This window comes from Boleophthalmus pectinirostris, unplaced genomic scaffold, assembly GCF_026225935.1.
Source record: "Boleophthalmus pectinirostris isolate CB_2022bp ecotype Guang Dong unplaced genomic scaffold, ASM2622593v1 HiC_scaffold_10, whole genome shotgun sequence".
In the NCBI taxonomy this organism is placed as follows: Eukaryota; Metazoa; Chordata; class Actinopteri; order Gobiiformes; family Gobiidae; genus Boleophthalmus; species Boleophthalmus pectinirostris.
Genome location: NW_026570971.1, coordinates 7,914,457 through 7,929,139, shown reverse-complemented (window position 1 = coordinate 7,929,139; position 14,683 = coordinate 7,914,457). Strand labels below are relative to the sequence as shown.

The 14,683-nt window shown below is 41.3% G+C and overlaps 1 protein-coding gene across 1 annotated transcript in view; it reads right to left on the bottom strand.

Annotated features, from left to right (window-relative positions):
- aqr (aquarius intron-binding spliceosomal factor) overlaps positions 1 to 14,683 on the bottom strand; it is a 154,261-nt gene that overhangs the window by 26,497 nt on the left and 113,081 nt on the right. The window contains 1 exon segment of the mRNA XM_055157746.1: positions 7,035 to 7,120. Within this exon segment, the coding sequence (XP_055013721.1) occupies positions 7,035 to 7,120 (86 nt within the window).

Genomic DNA, 14,683 nt, shown 5'->3' with positions numbered 1-14,683 from the left:
TTTTGTCATTTGTGAAGGGAATTATGTTACTTCAAAAAGTGCAGTTTTCGCAATTTCGATGTACGCAAATAGCAAATCAAATCGCAAACTATGAGAAAATTGCTTTCCTTGTTTGTACGAGTAAATTGCCCTTGCATTTTGGATGAACATCTGAGAAAAATGTAATTGAGAGAGAAAAGAGAGAAAGAAATATTTAGTGGTTAATTTGATGGTGTTAAACTTGAACCTGAACCAAGGCACATTCCTGATTAACTTTTGAAATATAGTCAGAAAAAAAAAATCGAGAATATACTAAACTATTCAGATAATTAATTCTGGTCAGTATCACCCATCCCTTAAAAAGAGGGACTCAGCTCTAGCCTTGACCGAATTCTCTCCATTTTTGTTCACAAACTCTTGAGAATCTGTTTTGAAAAGCTCCAGCTGGATCGTTTGGATTTGATAAGTCCCGCAAGAAACGGACCAACCACAGGACAGCGCCGTGGTTTGCGCCGAACAAACCAAAACAAACACGGTGATGCCAACAGACATACTTCAGCCTTTTTTAGTAGAAACATGGACTATTTTGTTAGTGAAAAACACGAAGAGGGAAGTGCCTTGTGGATGGGTAAGATGTCTGTGCTTTTCTCTCAACTGGATATGACTAAAGTTTGATTTTTCGGATTGTTCAAACACTTAAAGGTTGTATAGAGGATTTTTTAAGGGAAGAGAAATACAGCGACAGTTCTTTTTCAAATGTTGCGCATGCGTGACACCACCTTCCTCCTCCACAGCTCCCCCAGTAGAAACATCTCCTCCCGCCTCGTTACTCTAGAAATCACGCTTGTTTACATCCAGTGCACGTTCAGAATTACTGTTGAAGTGACCTGTCTAGAAATAATTTAGAGACCGACGCGTCAGTTTTTAGACCCTTTGTCTGCTTCAGGAAGAGATCTCCAAGAATCACCTCAGTTTGTCTTCGCTCCTTTTCCCCTTCTCTTCGTCTTTCAGCGACCTCAAAAAAAAGCTTTCTTTCGCGGCGAACTGGTCGTCGATTCTCGTCCGCCATCGCAACAAACTTTGTGCGAACTGCGAGGAAGCTACAGTTTGTAAAAGCCTCTAAGAACCTCTGCATAAACCACGTCATCCCTGCGCGCCAGCAACTCAGTTACACTAGAAATATAGGGAGTTTGATTGACGACCTAACAGCCAATAGAAAATGAGGTAGCCTTGTTTTCTATTGGCCGATGTTTACCTGGCCTCACTACGTCCACAGTTGATAGATTTTCATTCTTTTTTTTTTTTTTGGTCATCATAATTACAAGGCTGCTGCGTCTCTGTAATGGTATTTTAAACTTTCACTGATAATTTGAAACAAAAAAAATCCTCCATACAACCTTTAAACCAATCAAGGTCAAGTCTGAACCTCCTGATCACTGGTTCTGAGGTCTTTCCGAGTTCCAAACAGTGTTGGGAGTAACGCGATATAAAAGTAATGCGTTACTTTTTGCTGTAACGCAGTAATGTTCGGCATTACAGGGAAAAAAATGTTAAAATTTTACTCGGTACAAATGTCAGTAAAGCGCCTCACAAAGATTTTTTAACCTGGATTGAAGTGGTGGGTTTTTCGTTTTTCTTCTTTCTTTATACAAATTCACTAAAATCATGGCGATATCAGCAGAGGTGAAATGCCATTGTTACGGTTCCAAATGTCGGGACGGGCCCGGAGGTGCGCCCACGCAGACCGTCGGGTGACCGTGGGCGAAAGGACCGGCGCAGAACTAAACGCTCCATGAGGTGGATCGTACTGTAGCTGACGCCCGATCGAGCTTTGAGGACAAACTGCTCCACAAGCTCGGGGTTCTCTCAGGGGTGCTCCTAAATTCCAAGTCCTAGTCCAAGATTAGTGCTGGTTTGGTCCTGATTTAGTCCTGGTTTAGTCTTGGTTTAGTTGGTTTAGTTCTGTTTTCGTCCTGGTTTAGACCTGGTTTAGACCAGGTTCAGTCCTGGTTCAGTCCTGTTTCAGTCCTCCTGGTTCAATCCTGGTTCAGTTCTGGTTCAGTCCTGGATCAGTCCTGTTTCAGTCCTCCAGGTTCAATCCTGGTTTAGTTCTGGTTTAGGTCTGGTTCAGTTCTGATTCAGTCCTGGATCAGTTCTGGTTCAGTTCTAGTTCAGTTCTGGTTTAGTCCTGGTTTAGTCCTGGTTTAGTCCTGATTCAGTCCTGGATCAGTTCTGGTTCAGTTCTAGTTCAGTTCTGGTTCAGTTCTGGTTTAGTCCTGGTTTAGTCCTGATTCAGTCCTGGATCAGTTCTGGTTCAGTTCTAGTTCAGTTCTGGTTCAGTCCTGGTTTAGACCTGGTTGAGTCCTCCTGGTTTAGACCTGGTTTAGACCTGGTTCAGTCCTGGTTCAGTCCTGGTTCAGTCCTCCTGGCTCAGTCCTGGTTTAGACCTGGTTTAGACCTGGTTCAGTCCTGTTTCAGTCCTCCTGGTTCAGTCCTAGTTTAGTTCTGGTTCAGTTCTGGTTCAGCTCTGGTTTAATCCCGGTTCAGTCCTTGGTTTAGTACTCGGTTCAGTTCTCGTTCAGTTCTCGTTTAGTCCTGGTTCAGTCCTGGTTTAAACCTGGTTTAGACCTGATTAAACCTTTTTAGTCCTGATTTAGTACTGGTTCAGTTCTGGTTCTGCATCTTCGCACACTTATTTTGGTGAGCGTGTAACTTAAAGTGCTGTAATAGTCGTGTAATATTTTATATTTTAAATACAGTAATTAATCATTAATTAAGTAACTACTTTGAAATGACATTAACAAGTCATAAATATCACATTACAGTTTTGAAGTAACTTGCCCAACACTGGTTCTGAACTCCATTCAGAAGATTACACATGTCAGTCTGAGAGCCAGGATACAACTCTACACTTTCTGTAATTTAAAACTCACAAATGAAGCAGTATTTAAAAAAAACACGACATGAACTCAAAACTAAAGATGAAAACCTGTCACGTGCACTTTTAAAAAACACAGAAAGCTCCTCGTTCGCAGACAGTTTAACTTGAGGGTGAACATTTTGCAAATCCAGCGCGGTCTCAGCTCCGGGTGAGAGTGGCAGGCTTAGGCGTGGAAAAGGACTTAAGCCACGATTGTCTGGTATTAAAGCGAGGAGAGCATTATGTGTGAAGAGCTCGCACTGATCTGGAGGCAGCCCAGAGCACACAGAGGCCATTTCAGAACATATCAATTCAGTGGAATGAGCGAAAGAACGGGGGGAGGGGTGGAGGGAGGAGGAGGAGGAGAGGAGATAAGGACGCAGAGCTGGAGAGGAGAGGAGAGGAGAGAGTGTGGAGCTTAGGGACACAAAGTGAGAAAGAGAGTGAACTGACAGTTTGGGTGTTGACACAACTTCTAAATCTCTTCAAGCATAAAAACAAGGTGTTTGTATTTGAGCGCCACAAGCAGAGCTCAGGGATATGATAAGACTGATATTATGATATTTTTAAAACATTTTATACCGATATCCGATATTTGTCTTGTTGCCTGCAGAGGTGGGGACTTGAGAGTTGTGATTTGGACTCAAGTCAGACTTGGTTCATTTTACCAAGTCAAGTCTAAAGTCCTAAAAACAGTGACTCAAGACTTGAGACTCGATTTGGACTTTAAGGTCAGTGACTTGGGACCTGAAGACTTGATGCTTCTCCTAATAATATATATAAATATAAAAATATATATATAAAAAATGTGTTTCTCATCTTCCACAGTTGTTGGTCTCTCCCTCTCATCCAGCTCGGGTCGTCTACCAGAGGCCTGGGAGCTTGAGAGTTCTGCGCAGTATCTTTGCTGTTCCCAGTACTGCACTTTTCTGGACTGAGATGTCTGTTGTTTTTCCCGGTATCTGCTGTAGCCTCTTCCTGTTTGGGGGTTATGGCCCCGAGTGTCCGATCACCACGGGCACCACTGATGCCTTCACTTTCCAGGCCCCTGGTATTTCTCTAGTTTCTCGTGTTCCTTTTTCCTGATATTACCATCTTTTGGTATTGCGATGTCCACCACCACGGCTCTGCTCTGTTTCTTATCCACCACCTCTATGTCTGGTTGGTCCATCACCATCATGTCTGTCTGTATCTGGAAGTCTCACAGGATCTTGGCTCGGTCATTCTCCACAACTTTTGGAGGTGTTTCTCACTTTGACCCTGGGGCCTACAGCCTGTACTCTGCACAGATGTTTCTTTACACTGTGCCTGCCACTTGGTTATGTCACTCCATGTTTGTTTCCCTGCAGCATCTTACACCCTGCAGTTATGTGCTGGACTGTCTCAGGAGCCTCTTTGCACAGCCTACACAGTGGCTCTTGTCTGGTGTGGTAGATCTGGGCCTCTATTGCTCGAGTGCCCAGGCCCTGCTCCTTAGCAGCCAGGATGAGCCTCTGTGTGTCCTTCAGACCAGCCCTCTCAAGACATTGGTAGGATGTCTTGATATCAGCCACTTCAGTTCTGTTCTGGTGGTTTGCCCTGTGTAGGGGCTTGTCCTGCCATGATGGTCCCTCCAGCACGTCTTCCTCTGGACCCCACTGTCTTAGACATTCTCTGAGCACGTCATCTGTCGGGGTCTTGTCCTTGATGTACTCAAGGAGCTTCAAATTCTATTAGATTTGCAGATTAGATTTAATTTAGTTTCAATAAAAAGATTCTGTTCAAAGTTCACATTTTAAACATGCCCAGAAGAACTGGCAAAAAGACTGACAAACTAATACAAGAATCACATTTTCAGATTTCGTTTGTACAGATCTCAAGTACAGGGTTAGCAGTTTTATGCAGTATAAGACCAGAAATTATCGATTATCTTGCAGCCTAAGGACCTACTTTACTACCACAGCAATTTATCTAACAAGCCCATCTCTTCAACAATATCTGGAGCAGCTTTTGTTCTGTATTCTTCTCCTTAACAATAGTTTCCTCTCTCCAGGACCATTAGCGGCAGGCACCTCCTTAGACATGCTGCTGTCCCGAGAAGACCTCTGCACTCTCCATAATACCCCGGGCTCATGCATACTTCAGCAAGAAAGACGCATCGCCATGGAAAAGTTCGGAGGAGGGCGAGGAGACTGAGGTCTGTACATTTCAGACATGAGTTAGTGAAGTTTCTAGGGGTAAGGGGAGGTGAGCACAACTACGTCTGTTCAGTTAAAAACAAGTTACATGCGAACAAACCTAAACCATCTCCTAAATCTAATTTTGTTAATAGTTCACATTTTAAGCATGTCCAGGGATATTTGAATTTGAGAGAAGACACAAATAATTACTTGCATTTCATAACGTGATGTAAAGTGCCATCTTTGTGTTTTGCTTATGGCGACCGTTCAAATTTTGATCTTGAGCAGCCTTTGAACAGGCTTCCACGTTAGCAACCAAGATTATGATCATTTTAAAATTTTGTTTATGGGCAAGTAGATGGTAACAACTCATATATCTCACTTAAAGGGCCTGTTATGGAAAAAATTATATATCTCTCTTGAAGATAAATAATGAATCCATTTGCGAAGCCCGATGACTTTTTGGAATATAGACCAAGGTTTATTCTTGTTACAGCAGATATGGACAGGGCCTAGGCCTGTTTCGGCCAAAGCCCAACAGCCTCTCACCCCTGTCTCCTCCCGTCTCTTCCCATCTCCCTCTCCAGAGCATTTGAGCTCTGAGTATTTATACAGAAATACAAGTTACATACATATCAAAGCAGAGTGACTTTGGTTTCAGAGGCTGGTACTAAATTAACATACAGTTGAGGACAACAAAGGGCTTCCTGAAGGCGGAGACAGTTGTGCCTGATGAACCTTTACACATGTTAATGACTGGTCTGGGTTTCAGGTAGAAATCACATTAATTTACACAAGACAGATTGAGAGAAATCTTTCCACAATCTAAATTTCTATCACAGGCCTATATTACCGGATTTTAAAGACACTTAAAATCCTTTAATTTTCTCAAAAAACGACAGTGCGCCTTATGTATTAATTCTGGTTGTGTTTACTGACCTCGAACCGATTTTATGTGGTATACGGCGCTCAAAAATCTGTCAAAATGTTTTAGTATGACTTTGGTAAACGACAAAGCCGCTCTGCTTGATAGATTGTCGGATTGTCGGAGAATTACGGCGACTGTAGTCAGGAGCCTTGCGGAGTAATCTCTGAAAAGTTTCACATGAACCATCTCCAACACGATAGAAGCACAGAACAGACTCACCATCAACAGCACATGCCTCTGTCACAGAAAGAACACTCATATTCCACGGAGTCGTGTCCTTTAGTCCGACAGAAGCTGAACCGCATCAGCGCACAAGGAGCGAGCTGTTTTTCAGTGCTTATAGTTTATTCAAATGAGCCATGTGGTTTAAGTTTTGTTTGTGTAAAACATAAACAAAAGTGCGCAAAGCTGCATTAAACACTTCATTGAATTGAATTTTCTTAGGAATATAGCTAACTTTTTTTTTTAAACTTCTGAATATCTAAAAGCAGTTTTTATTTCTGTGAAGTGGTATCGGTTCCTAGTATCGGGGCAAAATCGATGAGTATGAGTACAGGCATTTTTAACTAGAGATATCCAGATTTCTCGGTTTTGTGGAGGCTAACAAAACTGTCAATTTGCTACTTTTTCCTCTTAAAATGCCTTGACAAGACATAAGAAGTAAGATTTCAAAGTGCAAAATGAACAGGTTATTTTTTCATGGAGTCCGCACTGAAACGGAGCAAAGGATCATGGTCTATGTAGTTCTGTCTTTTTTTCTTTAACTATTGATGCACCATAACTCTTCATTTAAGCAAAAGGACTTGTAATTCGATATACTGTGATGGCCCACGATGTTATTGTGAGACTTTTGACGACTTTGAACAGTACATGAGTTGCATATTGTCTCTATTTGTCGCCAACAGCAGCTGCACGTTGGACTGATCCAAGACCACAGACAAAAATCACTGCAACTTTGCGCTCTGTCCTACTGTCCAAAGTGATGCGCACGCAATGTCATTTTGCCGTCATTGAATTAGTGAAACAGTTGACGTGCTCCGGCTCTTACCTCAGATGACCCACGGCTTTGGTCCGCACCAGAGACAGGATGATGTAGTCATTCTGCTGACCCTGGAACCTGTCCACTGTGGTCACCTGTCACACACACAGAGGCACACAGGCTATTACACAACATAAACAAAACAAGCTAACCAGGCTAAAGTTACGCCGCAAAGTCACATCAGCAGCTGATAATGCAAAACACTCCAACTTTTAACAATGGTACAGGCTTAAAACGATTTCCCCCATACACACATACTGAACTAATCCCATTTGTCATCTCCTTCTGAACAAGATTGAATGTTCAGTTTTAACTTTCTGTGTAAGGGATTGAACATAAAGAGCAACTGTGTATTTTAAATTACAAATATCAAGCATTCTTGTGGCTTAAATGCACTTTTAAACATGCTTTTGTAACTTGAAATAATGCCTGCTTTTGGAAAACACACTTTATAAACAATGTCATGGATGAGTTTGTAATAAATTTAACTTAAATATGTTTGGAATGATCAAAACTGACACTACATGACGAACAAAAATATAGGCAGTTTCTTTATATTCTAAATAATCGGCCATGAAAAAAAAAAAAAAATTCCAATATTCTTTGAACTCTAATGAGAAGTTCGGATTTTTACCTGTGACGCAGCAATCCAGACTAATTGAATAGGAATTAATGGATTAATAACATAACAACTCCATGTATATTTTTAATAACGCTGCATTAGTGTTATAGAGTCTAGCGCTTTTCTAGATGCTCAAAGTCACATTACAAATTGTTTCCTTATTCATTTATTCCATACCTGGTTAAATTAAACTACTATTACAACCACAAGTGTCCTGGGGCAGATGGACAGAAGCGAGGCTGTCAAACTGCACCACCAACCATTCACACACTCACCACTTTCAAACTAGGCAATGTGTCTTGCCTAAGGACACAACAACAGTCTTCGACACTGGTGCCTCAATGTTTCACCTCAAATTCCCAGCGGTCTCCCATCCACGTACTTTTCAGGCCCGGCCTCACTTAGATTTTAAGACTGTGGCGCTTTGACAATTTTATTTTATTTATGTATTTAATATTTTAACAGGTAAGTCGATTGAGAACACCTTTGCATTTACAATGACGACCTGGCCAAGAGGCAGAGGCAGATAACATAAGATTTCTCTTCTTTCTGCTCCTTTTCATTCATTTCTTGTATGTCTGATGTTGTGACACTGTCGATGTCTTTTTATACTTTATGAATGAAATAAATAAACAAATACAAATACAAATAAAACAGAAGCACAACCAGAATATAACATAACACCAGGGCTGGGTATGATTAAGAAGTTGCTGATACGACACAAACCTCGATACATAGGCCATGATCGATACGATATATGATATATATTGATTCGATACGATATATTTTAAATCGATTTGATATGGTTCAATAAAAAAATAAAGGCTAAATCAGGTCTGTGATACTAAAAAGTCTTTGTTAAATCACTTCTTGTGTAAAGCTCAAATGAAACACAAACACTTTAAATAATTAAAACTGTAAAAAATGTCAAATGTGACGCATAAACGAGTTTTCTTCCTCTGAACAAACAACAAAACTGTAACGCTGTATCTAAATTATTTAAATATACCAAAAAATGCTCTTGGCAATATATCAATACGGTACGATATATCGATATTTCAATATTTTTGCACAGTCCAACATAAGACAGTGAAACAACTGCAGAAGAATCGCAGACAAGGAGCTTTGGCCTTGGTTTCGATGTTTTTGTTTGTTTTTTGGTGAGGGGACATCGTGTCCATGTTGAAATTAACACAGCTCTTATTTATAACTCAGGTCAAAATCACAATCTGAATCGTTGCAAAAAGTACATCGCAAAAAACGCAAATTACTTCAGCTAAATACTCGTGTCCAGTGTGTATTTTTCAGTGTCATTGTGAAAAGTGTTGAGGAGCTGGGCACTTTTCCTCCTTCACGTGTCCTTTGTGTGCAGAGGAGAGGAGCGCGCAGCTTGTGTTGTCTTGTTGTATCCGTTATCGCTGCGGGCCATGTGGACAGCCAGTGCCACTAAACCGGCTTAGAGGGCATTTGCGAGCCCAGCCTCTTACCTGGGCCCCGGGGGACGGTGGGCGGAGGGGCCAGGGCACGGAGAGACGCTAGACTTCGGAGGGAGGATTGTTCTGTGGGCGAGGAGAGAATGAAAGAGGAGCGCTAGGAGGTGTTTTTTCAAAGCTATAGCCGAGTGGTGTCAGCCAGTTTGCTTTGAGAGCGGAGTAATCCTGCGTGAGAGGAGCGGGCTGGAGGCACGGTGTGAGACGGGTGAAAAGGATTCTCTCAACTTGACAAGACGGAGGGCACAGAGCTACACTGCTTTTATGTGTTCTGAAGACTGTTCTGTTTACAATGGATGCACCATTGTGTGTTTTGCTTTACCGTCTTAAAACCTTCCCACATTAAAAGTGCATATCTTTTATTTTATTCATGTATGTTGGCTGCATTTTGGGTAATCTCCTCAAGCGATTAAAAACTCCACCAACGGATATCACCAATCCAGCTTTGTCAGTTCAAATACAGACTCTTTGACTTTACAGTTATAGTTATGTTCTCTTTTTGTTATGTCACGCTGGCAGCTTTGGTTTTATAGCCGCAGCACTGTGCTCTGTTTGTCCTACTGTCCAAATCACCCGCACACAAGCTTTTGGAACAGAAAGTTTGCGTTTTAACAAAGCCAGGAGACTGCAGTTTATTTGCCCGACGAGTCCAGACTGATCTCTCTCTGTAGTTTTTATACAGATGGATATCAGTCTGGTCCACACTCACTCTGCTGTGCCTGGAGCCAGATTCAGACAGTCATGTCCAATAGGCCTGTCACGATAATGACTATATGGACTTATCGTTCAATATATGATAGATGGAACTGCAGTTTTATAGTTCCATATTTTTTTTTACATTTATCTTGTGAACATTTTCTTTGTACATTTTCTTATTTTTTGGCTTTTTGATGAGATTTTAAAGAAGAAGATTGAATTCACGCATTGTATGACTCATTACAGATGCAAACTAAGGTTATGTTTACACTGAAACTAATCACTGTATCACTGTACCAGAAACGATTTCAGTCCAGACAAGTCGTTTATGTGCCCGCATATCACAGCCTTCCCTATCCACACAGTAACGTGAAACCGCTCTAAACGCTAGTCACATGACTAGGCTGGTGTCACGTCATCACGGCATCACGTGGGCGGTAAAAACAAGGCAGTGGAGCACCATGTCTGAAGTTGCAGCAGCCAATTTTGAGTCGAGGAAGATGACGCGGACCGACGAGGTTCAGTTTGTCTCTGGTTTGTTTAAACTGTTTTCCATATCACATGACCAATGTCATGAACCGTACAAATCAGGACGGTGCAAGTCACAGTGACGTGGTCCAATAAGGACGCAACTAGAGCTCCTACATTAGTATATCCACGTCTTCAGGCGTCCACACAGTGCCGGATCAGATCTGTGCTCAGATGAATTCGTGGGAGTTGGCGGCACCAGATCGTTCCGTCTCTGTAGCCGTTTTCAATCGGATTAGTGTGGATGAACACTGCATCCACAACATAAACGACTCCAGTACGTACTAGTGTGGATGGAGCTAGTAAATGGTAAATTTTTTTTACAGTGCTTTTCCACCTTCACGACATTCAAAGTTTACAACAAGGAACCACAAACCCATTTACACACACACACACTCACACACCAGTGTACACAGACACTGGGGGCAAAGTGGGTTAAATGTCTTGCCCAAGGACTCAACAACAGCATTGATCTGCGGGAGCTGAATTCACGTTGCCAAAGTATGGGTCAGCGGACAAACGCTCAACCAATGATGTTTATGTCGAGAGCAGGATTCTCTCTACCAACGCTCTACCAACTGAACAACACTCACCCCAAAACTAAGGACTAAACAGTCTCATTCACCTGTCAATCACACCTCGATGAGACAGATATCTTTGTTAAATATTGAAGAAGTGTGTATTCTGGATCCCGAGTGAAATAAAACAAATGTAGCGACGCCAACAGATGTACTTCAGGCTATTTCAGCAAAAACACAGACTGTTTAGTTCAGCGGGAAACGCTTTGTGCATTTGTGGACGGGGAAGATGTCTGTGCTTTTCTCGCAAATGGATGTAACTAAAACAGAATATTTTGTCTTGTTTGCTTTCAAAGACCGTTGTCACAGATTGATAAATGTGTAGAACTCAACTCAGAGTGCTGCACGTATTTCAATCTGCCGTGAGCTTGGTTAAAGGTGCACTGTGTAACTTTTCTGGTGGAAGGTCCGTCAAACTTTTTCTTCAGGAGGATTGGGGCCGGGTATTGTTTAGAAGCACACATGCCGATACAATACATACCTTGACACACAGGCCACGATACAATATGCTTGTCGATACAGTGAGCTTTCGATTCAATACGATATATTTCGATACGGTTCAGTAAAAAAAATTATGGCTCTGATTACTAAAAGTTGGTGCAGAGTTAACATAAGAACACCAATTTCACACAAAACAGTGAAAATGTCAACACAACTGCAGTTCCTACACAAAGTAATTTAGTAAAATATACCTAAAATGTCTCTTTACGATATCTATTGATACAGCAGCCCACGATATCGATATTGTATCAGCACATTATTATTTTCTGCACACCCCTAATAAGGATGTTGTGGAGAGGCGATCCTGCTCAGCCAGAATGCTTGTTTTTCTAGATATTTTTGAGCTATAAAACCACCTGCAATTGAATAAACGTAAGGTAGAGCGGTTTAATGTCACTGTGGAACATTTCAGGCAGAGAAAAACACTTGACAGAGCCTCCACCAGGAAAATTACACAGTGCGCCGCGAGTGAACACGAATAGCGCGTTCTGATTGGGGGCGGTGTTGTCTGGAGGTAACCCCTCGCAGGTCACTCGGGGACGGGCCCGGCGCTCTAATGAAGCACAGGCCCGAGCAGGATCCTGTCGCCATGGTGACCAGCTGATTGGTGCTTCAGTCCGGATTCAGCGGGGACTAATAAAAAACACAGGGCTTTTTATTGACTCGAGTGGCTGTTTAAATGGTGCAACTGGTCGTCAAAGAAAACGTTACAAAACCGAGGTAAATATAGAAAATAAAAAGTGGTCCAAGCTTGTATTAATAAGGATGAAAGTTATGTTATTTAAGGACAACATGTTATTTAGTGTAAAAGAAGTAATCTGCTGTATTTTTTCCATCCTATACCAAAAATATATAGTGTTAAATAATCAAGTACAGTCTTTTTCTCACCTCTTTGTCCTTCGAAACAGCTGAAGTCTGAGGTTTACAGCTTAGTTAGACTTTTGGGGCTTCACATTTGACATTACTGTTTTTATATTCTGAACTAAAATATCGTATGGTGACTTCTGACAATCACTGTGACTGTTTTATGTCTTAATAGTAAACTAATATTTTATACAGGTTCATTTCAGAGAAGACTCAAATACAAGGGATGGTAAAAGATCTCGTGCCACAAATTCTTGCAAGACAAAAATGATCTTGAGAGATTTTTTTCCCCAAGTGTTTATATCTGAACAGGACAAAAAGGGTTACTTATTGCTGAGTTACATCTCTAACAATTCCAAAGAGCAGTACTAGAATGGAAACAAAAATATGAAATCAAATAGTAAAAAATTATGAGGCCAAAACTGGAAACTGATATATACTGTGAAAGGTATATATTAGGAATTATGTTGAAATCTCGACTTGTCTCGCGGACCTAATCTCATGTCTTGTCTTGTGGAAATTGTGTATCATCTCATCCGAATCAAATACTAATTACTACAGGAATACACATCCTGTGTGTTTCAGAATGTGTTTACGGAGGTCTAAACCATTTACTTAACAAAACATGATATGTTGTTGTGAATTAGGTTGGAAAAATAATGCAATATTTGCCATTTGCCAAATTGTGACTGTTCAAATTGCTAATCCACTTGGATTGTTATGTCTTGTATTTCTACTAAAAACACTATTTCTGTGTACTGTGTTTCTACTAACCTGGTTAACGGTAGATTGGTTTGTGCAGCACTCTGAATGGGGTTCTATACATTATTGTTGTGGAATGGCTTCCATTGATATCATTTAGGAAGAGAAAAGACTCTAGTTTTAGCCAATCAATTTCAGTCAATTTTAATAATGATGATGCATCAGATTTATATAGCGCTTTTCTGGACACTCAAAGAGGCTGTACAGTTATTCATTATTCATTTACTCCATGCCCAATGGTGGTAAGTTACTACTTTAGCCACAGCTGCCCTGGGGCAGACTGATGGGCTGCCAATCTGCGCCATCGGCCCCGCCGACCTTCAACATCACTTACGCACACACCACTTTCATACCTGGCAATGTGGGTGAAGTGCCTTGCCTGAGGACACAATGACACAATGCACCCCACTGTGGCTCCTGATTTTCCCAGGTCTCCAATCCAAGTACTGACCAGGCCCGGCTCTGTTCAGCTTCTAAGATCTGATAAGATCAGGCTTTGACCTGCTGTTATGGCCATGGGATTTGAAAACTCAAAGTGTGTGACAAGCCAACTTACAGTGCAAGGTTACATTTCCAACAACCCAAGAATAAATTACCTCTAAATGCATCACTGTAATGTTTTATAGTGGCTGTACTGTGTGTTGAGAATGACACAGTGAGTTCAGTGTTTGGCCACAGTGCCAACTCCAGTCCCTGCTGTATCACTCTGTTTGGCTCTGATACATTTCACCATAAAAACCAACAGAAACAACATAAAAAGTCACAGTCTATTAGCGATCCAGGTACTTCTCTTAAACGTGTACATATATATCTCTGTCCTCTTGTTGCCACGGTGAACAGGTGCAGCCCCAGAGGCAACAGTATGGCTCTCCTCTCCATCAGCAGAGACGAGAGCACGGAGTCAGACCAGAGTCAGGTCACAGAACGCACGGGCAGATATGGAAATACTCACCAACATGGTCACGACACAGAACACAAACTATGGGAGGAAATACTGGGAGAAAAGGACAGAACTAAACATGCAATAAGCAAATAAATGTAAATAACGACTAAAGATATATGGTTAAAATAAAAACACAAGACAAGACACGAGATTGGATCTACTAGAAACGACCCAGTTCCCAATTTTAGCCTCACCATTTTTGATTTATTGTATTTGTAATAGTTTTGTTTAGTTTTTGGCACTACAGCTTCTCACAAAATGTAACTTGCCAGTACTTTACTAAATAAACTAAAATGATCTTTAAAGGACACAAGAGAAAAGTTAAATGAACACTGGAGCCCTTTACTTTTTATTTAGGTAAATTAACGTATATATTTATTTTTTTCTCTTTCCAATTACTGTTTTTTTTTTTTTACTAAACATGTGTTTTTATTGTTGGTAAACCAGAAAGTTGTGCTAGTGCTCTGTTTGCATGCTAGTTGTTGGTTACAGCATTACAGTGACGGCTAAACCGGGGCTGAACCAAGGACTGGACCAGGACTAAACCAGGACTGAACCAGGATTAGAACAGGACTGAACCAGGACTAAACCAGGACTGAACAAAAGACTAAACCAGGACTGAACAAAAGACTAAACCAGGACGGAACAAAAGACAACCAGGACTGAACCCAGGA